The sequence below is a fragment of the Cherax quadricarinatus genome, chromosome 75 (genome assembly GCF_038502225.1).
Source record: "Cherax quadricarinatus isolate ZL_2023a chromosome 75, ASM3850222v1, whole genome shotgun sequence".
Lineage (NCBI taxonomy): Eukaryota > Metazoa > Arthropoda > Malacostraca > Decapoda > Parastacidae > Cherax > Cherax quadricarinatus.
Window position 1 is genome coordinate 8,420,945 of NC_091366.1, and position 14,218 is coordinate 8,435,162.

Here is a 14,218-nt window from a genome sequence, read left to right on the forward strand (position 1 = left end):
ATTTACACCTGCTGTCCCTGTTCACTTAGCAATAAATAGGTACTGTACCTGGGTGTTAGCCAACTTACACCTGCTGTCCCTGTTCACCTAGTAGTAATGAGATAGCAGGGTGCTAGTTGGCTTGTGTGGGTTGCATCCTGGGAGACAAAATTCAAGGACCACAATGGAATTAAGAGTAGCCCTTGATGGTACACTGACTTTATTGAGTTATCGTGGATGGCTAACCCTCTCCTGGGTTATCCTGGGTGGCTAACCCTCCCCCAGGTTATCCTGGGTGGCTAACCCTCCCCTGGGCTATCCTGGGTGGCTAACCCTCCCCTGGGTTATCCTGAGTGGCTAACCTTCCTCTGGGTTATCCTGGGTAGCTAACCCTCACCAGGTTATCCTGGGTAGCTAACCTTCCCCAGGTTATCCTGGGTGGCTAACCCTCCCCAGGTTATCCTGGGTGGCTAACCCTCCCCAGGTTATCCTGGGTGGCTAACCCTCCCCAGGTTATCCTGGGTGGCTAACCCTCCACCAGATTATCTTGGGTAGCTAAGTAAGTTTATTCAAGTACAGATAATTAAGTTTATTCAGGTAAAACCAGATAAATAGTTACATAAATTATCATAAACCATACCACGGGCGGGGATAGAACCAGCGATCAGAGAGTCTCAAAACTCCAGACCGTCGTGTTAGCCACTGGACCAGCTAGCCACAAATAAGATTCATCCAACTAGGTATATTTCTACACCAATCGTGTCATTACGATTTCTTGTCATAAATTATCATACATAGCAGCATATGTATACATTAACCAGGATAACCCAAAAAGGTCAAAGTGACTTATTTCCATTGGGGTCTTTGTGTGATAATTGCACATAAGTACATTGTACATAAGTACAATTATCATACATAGTGTAAATTAACTGATAACCTCCCCCCCCCCCCAAAAAAAAAAATCAGTGACATTTCTATTAAGCTTCTTGTAATACCTGAGTATTAAACCATCCGGATGACTTAACGAGTGATGGTGTGATGTCACTTGTGTTGGACCTCCTCCTCCTCCTCCTCCTCCTCCTCCTCCTCCTTCAGGATACCTTAATTACTTTGAAATTTCTCCTTCTTCAGGATACGTAAAGTTTGCTTAGAAGTTGCTTCCTCTTCTTCAGGTTCCGTAAAGTTCCTCTCCTTCTTGAGGTTACATGCAGTTTGTTTAGAGGGTTCTTCTCTTCCCGAGGACTGCACGAGTGCACGAGTTATAATGTGTAGTAACTAGATATGTAAATTATACTTAAGTTTACTTGAGGTAAAAACTTCCTCTACTGTTGTTGATGTTTTTGTTGTTGAACGACATCGGCGTAACATTTTATAAATCATTATTATCATTACCTCCTCATTTATAGGCTTTTCATGGTATTAAATAAACACTTATTCATAATGCAGATATATAATTCTTATTTATAAATAATAGTAACGTTCATATACTGCCAAATATTTAATAAAGTTTGGAAAGATGTGATGCCCATGCTCCCAGAAGGTAAACATTGTCAAGACTGAGGCGTCGTGTGTCTCTCTCTCCTTCACTATATTTCACCTCATTATGGACAACTCCTCGTGGACAGCTCCCCCAGGGGCGGCTCAGCCGATGGGGATCCAGTCTACAGCAGGAGCCGTCCCCATTATGAATGATAAAGGTTAGTCATGGGGCAGGGGACTCCCAATGGAAATAAGTCACATTGACTTTCATTGGGGGTTATCCTATTTTCTCTACACATATGCTGCTATGTATGATAATGTATGTAACTGTATTTGTGTATACCTGAATAAACTAACTTACTCTGGTGTCAAGGACCCCAGTGCAAATAAGTCACTTTGACTTTTTTTTTAAGGTTATCCTAGGTTCTCTACACATATGCTGCTATGTATGATAAGTTATGTAGCTGTATTTATATGTACTTGTACCTGAATAAACTTACCTACTTACCTTTAAGTAAATTTATCTACGTACAAGTACACACAAGTACATTTATCATACATAACATAAATTACTTAGGATAACCTAAAAAATTCCAAGTGACCTATTTCCCTTGGGGTCCTTGTCCTTGTTTTTCTGTATCTGCCTTCTGGAAGGGTGGGTCATCTGTTTTTACAATGCATCAATGCATCATTCCCATGACATTATTTTTTCTGGTAAGCACAAAACCCTAATGGATTATACAGTACCTATGGAATGAGATTTGATCCCATATAGTGTATTTTGTTCAAATATAGACACTGTGAGCAGCTCTTAGCTATTTTGAATGATTGATTACCCAGTCAACCAAAATACCCATAACTCGCCACATGGAGGCAGCTGCTCTTGTTTATGAAATAGATAATTATACCTCAAGAAAATGAGTAACAAATGGATGATGGGATTTAATGGGAAAAAGAAAAATCAGACCATATATGTATTTTATGACAAAATTTTGTGAGTTTCCTGCTAAAAAAGGATCTAGAAGTTACTGTTAATACAGTGGGATTTATACAAATAGCATGGATGACCAACATTTTCAATGTTTAAAGAATGCCTTAAAGCAATACTGTATCACATATTGTTTACATATTAAAAATTAAAAACTGAAATTGGAAGAAAATGAAATATTATGAAATACAAATATTCATGTTATTACCATTGTGTTTTAGGACATGGTAGTTTGCCAGTAGTTCAGATGTTGGGTTCATCCTTATTTTCAGTGATGATTCAATTAAAGCATGTGAGTGTGTGTAATTTATCATGTGAGTTCTTTCCTCTTATTTTCCTCTATATGATCATAAGAAATTTCAAGTAATTTTGTATTTTTTATAATTCAGTGCATAGCATACTCATATTTAGTTGTGCACAGGTGAAGTGTCTATGAAGAAAGTCAAAGTACAACGCTATGTGAGTGGCAAGAGACCAGACTACGCTCCGGCTTCATCAGATGAAGAAGAGGAAGAAGATGAAGATTTCACCAGACCACGAGGAGCTGCTCCTCCATCTCCACCCCAACACAAGTCTCTTACTGAGGCAGAGATGGCAGACCCCAGGTTGCGGCGGCTTTTGGCAAACCAGCAGCAGCATGAACAACAACAACAACAACTACAACAACAACAACAGCAACAACAACAACAACAACAACAACAACAACAACAGCTACAAGAAGAGAGTGATGAAGAAATGGAAACAGATGCACCTCATGATAGAGTTATACATCAGGTGAATATTATTTTCATTTTTCATACCTTTAGCACCTTTCAGGGAGGGTCCAGTGATGCTGGTGAAGAGTTTTTGATCCAGTGAATTGGATCTATCTTCCTAAATCATTGGATCAAACCTGTTTATTCTTCTCTTCCCCAGGTTGTGTGTGACCCCTATGAGTTCAGCCCTTCAGTATGAATATAATAATCAACCCTTTTGTTGATATTAATATCAGGAGAGAAAAGTTCTGATGACATTTCAGACCATTCTGGACCATTATCAAATGAAAACTGATATCAATTGTTAATAGTGACTTAATAATGATACAGGATAGACTGAAATGTCATCTAAAGTTTTGTTAGATAAAAGGATACAGATGCAACTAATGGGACATTTTATTGTGGCAATGTTTTGCTCCCTTAACAAAGCTCCTGAAGAGTGAAATGTTGCCACAATAAAATGTCGCATAGTTGCATGTCTCCTCTTACCTAACATTTTGTCGGTAATTCTACCATTATATCTAAAGTTTTCTCTTCAAATTGTGGGTTAGTTATAGACAGTCATTCTTTGTTTCATACTACCATTTATATTGGTATTTGTTTCATCTCTCGGTACAGTAAATCTTTGAGATATGGGGCCTCTGCATAACTGATTTTGGAAATACGGAACAAAATCTGCTGTGTCAGTTGATTCAGAAACGATCAGTAAAGTTCATTGGTTACAGAATTGTCCATTATTGTTACTGTCATGCCATAACTATCTCATCACTATCCACCACACTTGCCATTACAGGCTACTTGCTTTCCTCCCAATTAGAGCTTTACATCAAGAGTTTGCTTAAGAGAAAATGAAAATGGCATATTAAAGCCAATTGCAGAAGTTTTATTTTTTTTGTATCTTTATTGTAATATTTTATTATTTGAATCTCTAGTCTTAAAGGTATTTTAGTTTACATTTGCTTACTTGGTAAAAAAAAATATCCTTTACATAGCTATAAGTCTGAGGAGGACTCATCACTGTAACACACCAGTATATCTTGGGAAACTACTAGATAGCAATCATCTGTTTTTTAAATGTGGTGCAGAAACCTATCTCCAGTAGGCCAATAGATGCTTAACCGCTTAATGATTATCATCTGACAAAGACTTGAGCCAGAAGACACTTGTCTTGTTTCCAGACAAAACACCAACACTAGGTAGGCTAGTGGGTCATCATTTGACAAAGACCCATATCAGTAGGCAGTTGTCTTGATTCTTGAAAAACACCATTACCAAGTACAGTAGAATCCCTGTAACCAGGGAGTCTGTATCTGTGGTTTCAGTTATCCAGTTTACTGTGGCCCAAAAATAACCCTTAATTTTGCTCAATAATGACCTCAAAGCAGAAAAGTCGTGATGCTGACAGTTCTTCAGAGCCCTTTTAAATGAGAATTCATATAAATCCTATAAATGCTTATACATATCAATACATTAATATTCAGATAATTACATTCTATTGTCCATGTCAACAGGCAGAAGTTGTAGAAGTAAGTGAGGAAGAAAAGGAAGAAAAAGAAGAGGAAGAGGAGGAAGAAGAGGATGAACAGAAAGAGCCTACAATGAGACCAGAAATGAGAACAAGCCATCGTTTGGCAGAGTCTGACAGTGAGTCAGAAGGTGAGGTGGATGAAGAAGAACTGGCTCTGCGACGTCTCAATCTCCGTCAACTAGCACTGCAAAAGATTCAGCAAGAGGAAGAGGTGAGTTCTGCTATTTAAAAATACTGAAATACAACGTTGCAGTATTGGAAAATTATGGATGTACATGTTTTGTTTACACTGTTTATTTGTAATTCAGGTCATAGTTAAAAGCTGGAACACATGTAAGAATTTAATATTTTGGTATTAATTAATGAAATAAAAATGGCTTTCAGTTACTAGGTAAAGAAGATGAAGGAAGTGAAGAATCATCCGAGGAAGAGAGTTCAGAATATTCCGAGGAGACTGACTCCGAAGAAGAGGGGCCAAGATTAAAACCCGTATTTGTACGAAAAAAAGAACGAGTCACAATACACCAGAAAGAGCAACAGCAAGTAAAGTTAAAGCAGGTAAGTGAGAATTGTCTTGAAAAGTCACACAAATTGTGATGACCCACGAAACCATAATAACATGATTGCAAACTAACCACATATGGGTGGGGTTAGAACTCATGGGAAGTGAGGCTTATGCACTAACCTGGAGTTTTACGACTCACTTGCCATGAGTTCTAACCCCATGTGTACCATGGTTTATGAATTGTGATGTCTGCACACTTCTGGCAAAATGCTTATTTAATGAATAATGGTAAGCTTTTTGTTGTTGTTGTTCCTCTACATTGAAGGGAGATGGTAAATGTGGTAAAAAAAAAGTACTAGTAAATGTTTCTATAAGAACAAAGTTCATTATGCTGTATGTGTTTCTTTTAAGTGCAAGTACCATACCGAATTGTATTATACAGTACAGGAGGGCGGGCCCCGTTTATACAGCAGGTTAGGTTCTGGGCTACTACTTTAAAGGGAATCATAGCCTTTTTTTTTTTATTTTCAAATACACCTACCATCCGACTTACGACCTGCTCGACTTATGACCACTCGACTTACGATTGTGTTTTTTTATGCCAAATTTCTGGGAAATAAACAACTATTTGTGTTGTACACAGTGTTTATCCTAAACCTTACAGTATAAAATAAGTACTAACAACATAAAAAGTAAAGTAAAACATGAAATACCAAAATAAAACAATAAAATAGTCATTACAAAAATATGATGATGATATTCAGCAGTAAAGTTCGGCTTACGTCCATTTTGACTTACGACCGGTTTCTCGGAACCGAACTCGGTCGTATGTCGGATGGTAAGTGTACATATAAAAGCCTGATAACATGAGCAATATAGCTAGGCCTGAAAAATACATATACAGTAAACAAGGGGGTGCATATACAATACATACATTACTTACCTTAAAATATTTTAAATCTTAGCTGATAGTGAGTGGTGAATATATTTATTGTACGAAGTCTGAATAAATGAAGAATAGGTATAATTGAAAGCCGCTGTATTAGCGAAATGCTGTAAAGTGAAGTTCTGTAAAGTGAGACCTGCCTCTACTTAGCAAGGTACAGTGGACCCCCGCATAATGATCACCTCCAAATGCGACCAATTATGTAAGTGTATTTATGTAAGTGCGTTTGTACGTGTATGTTTGGGGGTCTGAAATGGACTAATCTACTTCACAATATTCCTTATGGGAAAAAATTCGGTCAGTACTGGCACCTGAACATACTACTGCAACGAAAAAAGTTTGTTAACCGGGGGTCCACTGTATTGCTCTCTGAATGTTTAATCTACATTTCTGTAACTGTTTCAGTGTTTTGACAGTATTACTCATTAGTGAGATAGGTCTGTAATTGAAAGGATCTTTCCTATTACCACAATTTATTTGTCTGCCAATTTACCGTCTATTAATGGAGTAATGAAAATTATTCATAGTGGAAAGCTAAGTTCTACACGGTCCTAAAAAGCCCAGAGTGATATCTCATTTGGTCATTTTCTCTGTTTTTAGCAATGCCCAATATTATTCTTACCAGGAGTATAGTGCTAGTAACCCCTTCTTCTGTATAAATTACTAAATTTAAAAAGAGAAGCTTTCATTTTTCTTTTTAGGTCACCCTGCCTTAGTGGGATACAGCCGGTTTGTTGAAAAATATTATTCTCTTTACTTTCATTCTAGCTTTTTTAATGGGCTTCATCTCAGGATTGTTGAGAGTCTTAATTCATCATTATAGAAGATTTATTTAGTAAATAGACTCGAGAATTTCATATTGATAGATAGGAGTGAATGGAGACGAATGGTATTTGGGACCTGATGAGCTGTTGGAGTGTGAGCAGGGTAACATTTAGTGAAGGGATTCAGGGAAACCAGTTGTTTTTATATAGCTGGACTTGAGTTCTGGAAATGGGAAGTACAATGCCTGCACTTTAAAGGAGGGGTTTGGGATATTGGCATTTTGGAGGGATATGTTGTGTATCTTTATATGTATACGTTTCTAAACTGTTGTATTCTGAGCACCTCTGCAAAAACAGTGATTATGTGTGAGTGAGGTGAAAGTGTTGAATGATGATGAAAGTACACCTACCATCCGACTTACAACCTGCTCGACTTAGGACCACTCGACTTACGACCGTGTTTTTTTATGCCAAATTTCTGGGAAATAAACAACTATTTGTGTTGTACACAGTGTTTATCCTAAACCTTACAGTATAAAATACAGTACTAACAACATAAAAAGTAAAGTAAAACTTGGAATACCAAAATAAAACAATAAATAAAGTCATTACAAAAATTTTTTGTTGATATTCAGTAGTAAAGTTCGACTTATGACCATTTCGACTTACGACCGGTTTCTCGGAACCGAACTCGGTCGTAAGTCGGATGGTAGGTGTATTTTCTTTTTGGGTTACCCTGCCTTAGTGGGAGATGGCCGACTTGTTAAAAAACAAGTCGGCCGTCTCCCACCGAGGCAGGGTGACCCAAAAAAGAAAGAAAATCCCCAAAAAGAAAATACTTTCATCATCATTCAACACTTTCAGCACACTCGCACATTATCACTGTTTTTGCAGAGGTGCTCAGAATACAACAGTCTAGAAGCATACACATATAAAGATACACAACATATCCCTCCAAACTGCCAATATATATATATATTATACATGCCATTCTGAGGGGACTAAAATGCCAGGAGCAAGAGGCTAGTAACTGCTTCTTCTGTATAAATTACTAAATGTAAAAAGAAAATAACTTTATAGTTTTCTTTTTTTGGGTCACCCTGCCTTGGTATGTTGAAAAATCAAAACATTCCATTCTTTGACTTATCAATTTTTCTTTTATATGATATGATAATGTTTTTTATTAATTTTAAATACTGTAAATAGGCTTGTTTCTGATTTGCTAATATTTTAATGCAGTAATGTATCCCTTTTTTAAATGTTTTTTCATCTTCTCTCCTTAATTTAGTATGTTATATTCTAGCTTGTTTGATTCTCAGGTAATTATATGAATTTTTTAAAACATTTCAGCAAGAAGTAGAAAATAGAAAACGGATAGAAGAACGTCGCCGTGAGACCCTTCGTATGATAGAACAGGAACATCGGCAGGCAGCTAACCTGCGTAATGCTGTAGACAGCAATGATCCCATGAATGCCATCAATACAGATGATGAAGCAGATGATGCGGAATATGAAGCCTGGAAAGTAAGAGAATTACGAAGACTAAAGCGAGACAAGGTATGTTTTGAAACTGTTTTGATCAGCATTTATGTAGGGATTCAGGGAAAATGGTCAGCTGGACTTGAGTCCTGAAGGTGGGAAGTACAGTGCCTCTACTGTAGTATTGGCATGTCACTGGCAAGGCAGTGATGAAGTGAGTGATGATGAAAGTGTTTCTTCTTTTTTCAGGTCATCCTACCTTGGTGGGAAACAGCCAGTGTTAAAAAAAAATATTCAGTCTATGTTGTTGCTCAATGTCTTGTTCCCCGATTTTTCCAGTTTAGAATATTTTTTCAGCTTTTTCATGAATTGCTTTGAAAAATTATTGAATGACTCATTAATTATATGATAAATCTGAATAATATTTGTATTGTCATGGTCATAATAATAATAATATTTGTATTCCCATTTTCATAATAATAATATTTGTATTGCCATGGTCATAATAATAATATTTGTATTGCCATGGTCATAATAATAATAGATAATGGATTGTAACACTGACAGTCAGTTCTGTAACCAAAGTACTGGACTGTGTCCACAATCAATGTATCTGGTAGATTTTGTCCATTATTTCTGTAATCTGTTAAATCAAAGTCTATTAAATCAAGCTTTTTCTGCATTTTGAAATATGGCAGAGACCCTACATTACTGTATTATTTTATTGATTTTTTTTTTTAACACCGGGGTTCTCCTACTGAGGTAGGGTGATCTGACAAAGAAGAAAACACTTTCACTGTCATTCTTTCAATCATTGTCTTACCAGAAGAGTGCTAACATGGTTCAAATAACTCTCCAAACTGCTAACATCCTCACCCCTCCTTCAGAGTACAGGTACTGTACTTCTCACCTCCAGGACTGTAACATCCTCACCCATCCTTCAGAGTACAGGTACTGTACTTCTCACCTCCAGGACTGTAACATCCTCACCCCTCCTTCAGAGTGCAGGTACTGTACTTCTCACCTCCAGGACTGTAACATCCTCACCCATCCTTCAGAGTGCAGGTACTGTACTTCTCACCTCCAGGACTGTAACATCCTCACCCATCCTTCAGAGTACAGGTACTGTACTTCTCACCTCCAGGACTGTAACATCCTCACCCATCCTTCAGAGTGCAGGTACTGTACTTCTCACCTCCAGGACTGTAACATCCTCACCCATCCTTCAGAGTGCAGGTACTGTACTTCCCACCTCCAGGACTGTAACATCCTCACCCATCCTTCAGAGTGCAGGTACTGTACTTCCCACCTCCAGGACTGTAACATCCTCACCCCTCCTTCAGAGTACAGGTACTATACTTCCCACCTCCAGGACTGTAACATTCCCACCCCTCCTTCAGAGTGCAGGTACTGTACTTCCCACCTCCAGGACTGTAACATCCCCACCCCTCCTTCAGAGTGCAGGTACTGTACTTCCCACCTCCAGGACTGTAACATCCCCACCCCTCCTTCAGAGTGCAGGTACTGTACTTCCCACCTCCAGGACTGTAACATCCCCACCCCTCCTTCAGAGTGCAGGTACTGTACTTTCCCACCTCCAGGACTGTAACATCCTCACCCATCCTTCAGAGTGTAGGTACTGTACTTTCCTACCTCCAGGACTGTAACATCCTCACCCACCCTTCAGAGTGCAGATACTGTACTTTCCCACCTCTAGGACTGTAACATCCTCACCCATCCTTCAGAGTGCAGATACTGTACTTTCCCACCTCTAGGACTGTAACATCCTCACCCATCCTTCAGAGTGCAGGTACTGTACTTTCCCACCTCCAGGACTGTAACATCCTCACCCATCCTTCAGAGTGCAGGTACTGTACTTTCCCACCTCCAGGACTGTAACATCCCCACCCCTCCTTCAGAGTGCAGGCACTGTACTTCTCACCTCCAGGACTGTCACATCCCTACCCCTCCTTCAGAGTGCAGGTACTGTACTTCCCACCTCCAGGACTATAACATCCCCACCCCTCCTTCAGAATGCAGGCACTATACTTCTCACTTCCAGGACTGTATTCAGGTTTTCCTGAATCCCTTCATAAATATTATCTTGCTCACACTCTAATACCACATCAAATCGTAAATGCCACTTGTGTCTACTCACTCTTATATATCATGCTTACACAAACCTGTAACATATATTGTATTTTACAAAATTTGAAACTCTCACTTGATACATCTTTAAATATTTAGGAGGAACGTGATGCAGCTGAGAAGGAGCACGAAGAAGTTGAAAAATTGAGAACTATGGGAGAAGAAGAAAGAAGAATTGAGCTTCGAAATAATCCAAAGGTTTGTAAACGAAGATCTTATTGAGGCTTGTGCTGTTAGAGAAATTATTTATAGAATTATCTTTTTTGTATGTAGCGCCTAGCTTGTTCAACGGATTGCCAGTGTCTGTTAAGAGTCAGGAATTTGTTCATTCTTTTAAGTCTCGGTTGAAAACACATCTTGTTTCTAGAACTTATGATGATCATCATCATACAGTCACTCTTGAGTATAAACTTTAGTAAAAAAAAATGGTATTGCAGTACCTACAAGATGTGGAAAAAGACACTTTATGTACATCCAGGACATTTATTCGAAGAAATGTTTTTCCAGGAGTGGCTTCTTCAGTCCTAAGAAGCCACTTGTGGTGAAAGATTGCCTCTAATAAATGTCCTGAACTGTACGTAAGTGTCGTTTCCCACATAAACTTTAGTATTTCTTCATTGTTTTTGTTATAGCATTCATGGCTTGATGTGTGAGCTTGTGAATTTCCAGGAAAAACAGATGCTCAAGAATAATAAAATCCCAAATTATATTTTTATTCTTTTTAGGGACCCACTCATTCTTCTTCTTGCACTATCCTTATGTCTTGCTCCTTTTTTCTGTTTGTAGTACTGATGCCTAACATTTGCATTACTTAACTACTTTTAATTTTGCCTACCCATTTCATATTAGGTAACATCACATTTTGTCTGCTCCTTAAAGGAAAGCAAAACCCACCATTTCATTTGAGCAATTTCATAAACAGATGACTTATTCTTACCAGGGTATATTACACATATAACTTTCTTTGATTACATATTGTGTATAAGTCATTTGCTATTTTTTTTTATTTCTTTATTACAGTCTGCCATCAGTACTGAGTCATCAGAATTTATAACAACAAAAAGCACTTTGATCCTTATATGATGGGCCATTCATTTTGTTTGCTTCATTTAACCTTAATATTTCTTCATTCGTAATTTAATGTCTTAATTTTTCCCTAGGTCATCACCAATAAGGCCCAGAAAGGCAAGTATAAATTCTTGCAGAAGTACTACCACAGAGGTGCTTTCTTCTTGGATCAAGAAGAGGAAGTGTTCAAGAGGGATTTCTCCGGTGCAACGCTGGAAGATCACTTTGACAAGACTATTTTGCCCAAGGTAAGCAAATTACTTTCTCACATATTTTCTTATTTTTAGTAACTACTTGTGTCTTTTGTACTGTATTCTCTATTTTACTTTGACTATCTTCCTTAAGTTTATAGGGAGTTACGTTCACATAAAATGGTTCTACTCATATGAAAGACATAGCATTACAGTATGAATGATTGTATGCACTGATAAGGTATCAAACTAGTCCTGGTTTTTGGGAGAGTAATTTGCAGAAAGCGAAATACAGAAAGAGACTGATTTGTGAAAATGTTGTGCAGGCTACATTCTAGTATACAATGTGGGATGTGTTGAATCCATTGATTAGTCACTTAATCTGCAATCTCAACAAATCATTTGCATTAACTATACAGAAATATGCTTATTTATAATAGGGAGATGGGTGCTTGTAACTGGTTTTGAGGATTCTTCTATCCTCACAGAACTAGGCAAGTACAAATAGGAAGTGTGTCTGTCTCACACTGAAATGGAGGATCAACCCTCCACCACATCTTGTGCTTCGTGACCCACACGGGTTTAGTGCCTGTCATTGTTAAAAAAAAATAATTTTTATCCTTACAACCCAGTCTGAAATCAGATTTCCTTGATTACCTAATCAACTTGACTTGCTTCCAGTGCCCCACAGGATTATATAATTATCACAGTTGTTTGCAAATAGTGGTTCAGTTTCCTCTTGAAAACTTACTTTGTTCTGACAGAAAGTTTAACAGCCTTGACCAGTGATGTTGACAGTGTTCATCACTGTGCATGCACCCCTGCCTTTCATTGAGTTTATGCTACATTTTCTCTTATATCTTTGATATTAGTGACAGTCCAGGGCATAAGAAGTATATTCTTACATTCATGGGGAAGCACTAAACTAATAGGGGTCATACAGTGCCAAGCTTGAAGGACTGACCACCCCCTATTAAGGCTGAGGGACTGATTACCTCAAAAATACTTTTTCTGTTTCTTCCTGTATTTGACTGCAGAAGCCTGCTGTGCATGCAGAAAATTTCAGCAACAAAGATACACAAGCATTACACATGTATCTTATTCATCTCTACAGATATTTATTTACTCTCACACAGGTGATGCAAGTGAAGAACTTTGGACGCTCAGGACGCACTAAGTACACTCACCTGGTGGACCAAGATACAACCTCCTTTGACTCCCCATGGGCTTCAGATTCTCAGATGAACCATAAGTTCTTCAATGCCAACGCTGGCGGCATGAAGCAGGTATATGATCGACCGTCACTGAAGAAGAGAATGGCTGCCACTCCAGCAACAAACAATGCAAATCCCCGAAAGTAGATGCGTTTTAGCATGACTGAAATAAAATGTATTATTATTATTATTATTATTATTATTATTATTATTATTATTATTATTATTATTATTATTTCTTAAATGGGAAAGTGCTATATCCATGGGTGCAGTACAGCACTTGGAGAAGATGATGTGATGTAACCAGGTTTGATAAAAGGAAAAGGAGGGTAGTTCCAATTCCTTTGATCAAGAGCCCTTCATTGACATCATGGCACCCCCTTCCTTGAAAGGAAAATAAATTGTAAATATTATATTGCAACCAAAATTTTTTGGGTAGGGAATTATATAAATACAAAAATTGAGACAAAAATTCAGTTATTATAAGAAAAAATTTGTCTTCATCTTTAGAATTTTGTTTGTTAACTGTAATTTATTTAAAAAGTTTTGTTCTATATTGTGGTTTTTAAATGGTAGAAACAATGTGTTTTGTTAAGGACATTTTATTCACTGTGTACAGAGTACTATAAAAATATGAATACATGATCATGAAAGATATTTGAGTAAATGTACTTTTTATGACTTGAGAGTTTATATTACCTTTTATTATGTATGGGATCCTACAGAATATGAAAATTACAAAGCTTGTGATAATGACTCGCTCTCCTCTTATTTTCCACTCTCAACCTCCCACAATTCCTTACTTTGTCCACTCTTTTCTTTCCTCACTCCTCTTCTCCTACTCTACAGCCACTTTTTTTTTTATTATCACACTGGCCGATTCCCACCAAGGCAGGGTGGCCCGAAAAAGAAAAACTTTCACCATCGTTCACTCCATCACTGTCTTGCCAGAAGGGTGCTTTGCACTACAGTTTAAACTGGAACATTAACACCCCTCCTTCAGAGTGCAGGCACTGTACTTCCCATCTCCAGGACTCAAGTCCGGTCTGCCGGTTTCCCTGAACCCCTTCATAAATGTTACTTTGCTCACACTCCAACAGCACGTCAAGTATTAAAAACCATTTGTCTCCATTCCCTCCTATCAAAACGCTCAAGCATGCCTGCTGGAAGTCCA

General features: G+C 37.9%; 1 protein-coding gene across 1 annotated transcript; it reads left to right on the forward strand.

Annotated features, from left to right (window-relative positions):
• The first annotated feature begins 1,487 nt into the window (after window positions 1-1,487).
• Mfap1 (Microfibril-associated protein 1) lies at window positions 1,488-13,717 on the forward strand. The gene is made up of 8 exons (XM_053780757.2): window positions 1,488-1,676; window positions 2,868-3,220; window positions 4,713-4,940; window positions 5,114-5,287; window positions 8,295-8,501; window positions 10,671-10,769; window positions 11,732-11,887; window positions 12,967-13,717. The coding sequence occupies exons 1-8, from the start codon at window positions 1,583-1,585 to the stop codon at window positions 13,189-13,191; spliced, it is 1,536 nt and encodes a 511-aa protein (XP_053636732.2). The 5' UTR covers window positions 1,488-1,582; the 3' UTR covers window positions 13,192-13,717.
• The last annotated feature ends 501 nt before the right edge of the window (window positions 13,718-14,218 follow it).

What these genes read in the sequence shown, in the direction of transcription:
- Mfap1 (XM_053780757.2), top strand. Translation starts at nt 1,583, where the DNA reads ATGGACAACTCCTCGTGGACAGCTCCCCCAGGGGCGGCTCAGCCGATG. An exon ending in GAAGACTAAAGCGAGACAAG is followed by an intron (nt 8,502 to 10,670) that starts GTATGTTTTGAA and finishes TTAAATATTTAG; the next exon opens with GAGGAACGTGATGCAGCTGA. An exon ending in ACAAGACTATTTTGCCCAAG is followed by an intron (nt 11,888 to 12,966) that starts GTAAGCAAATTA and finishes ACTCTCACACAG; the next exon opens with GTGATGCAAGTGAAGAACTT.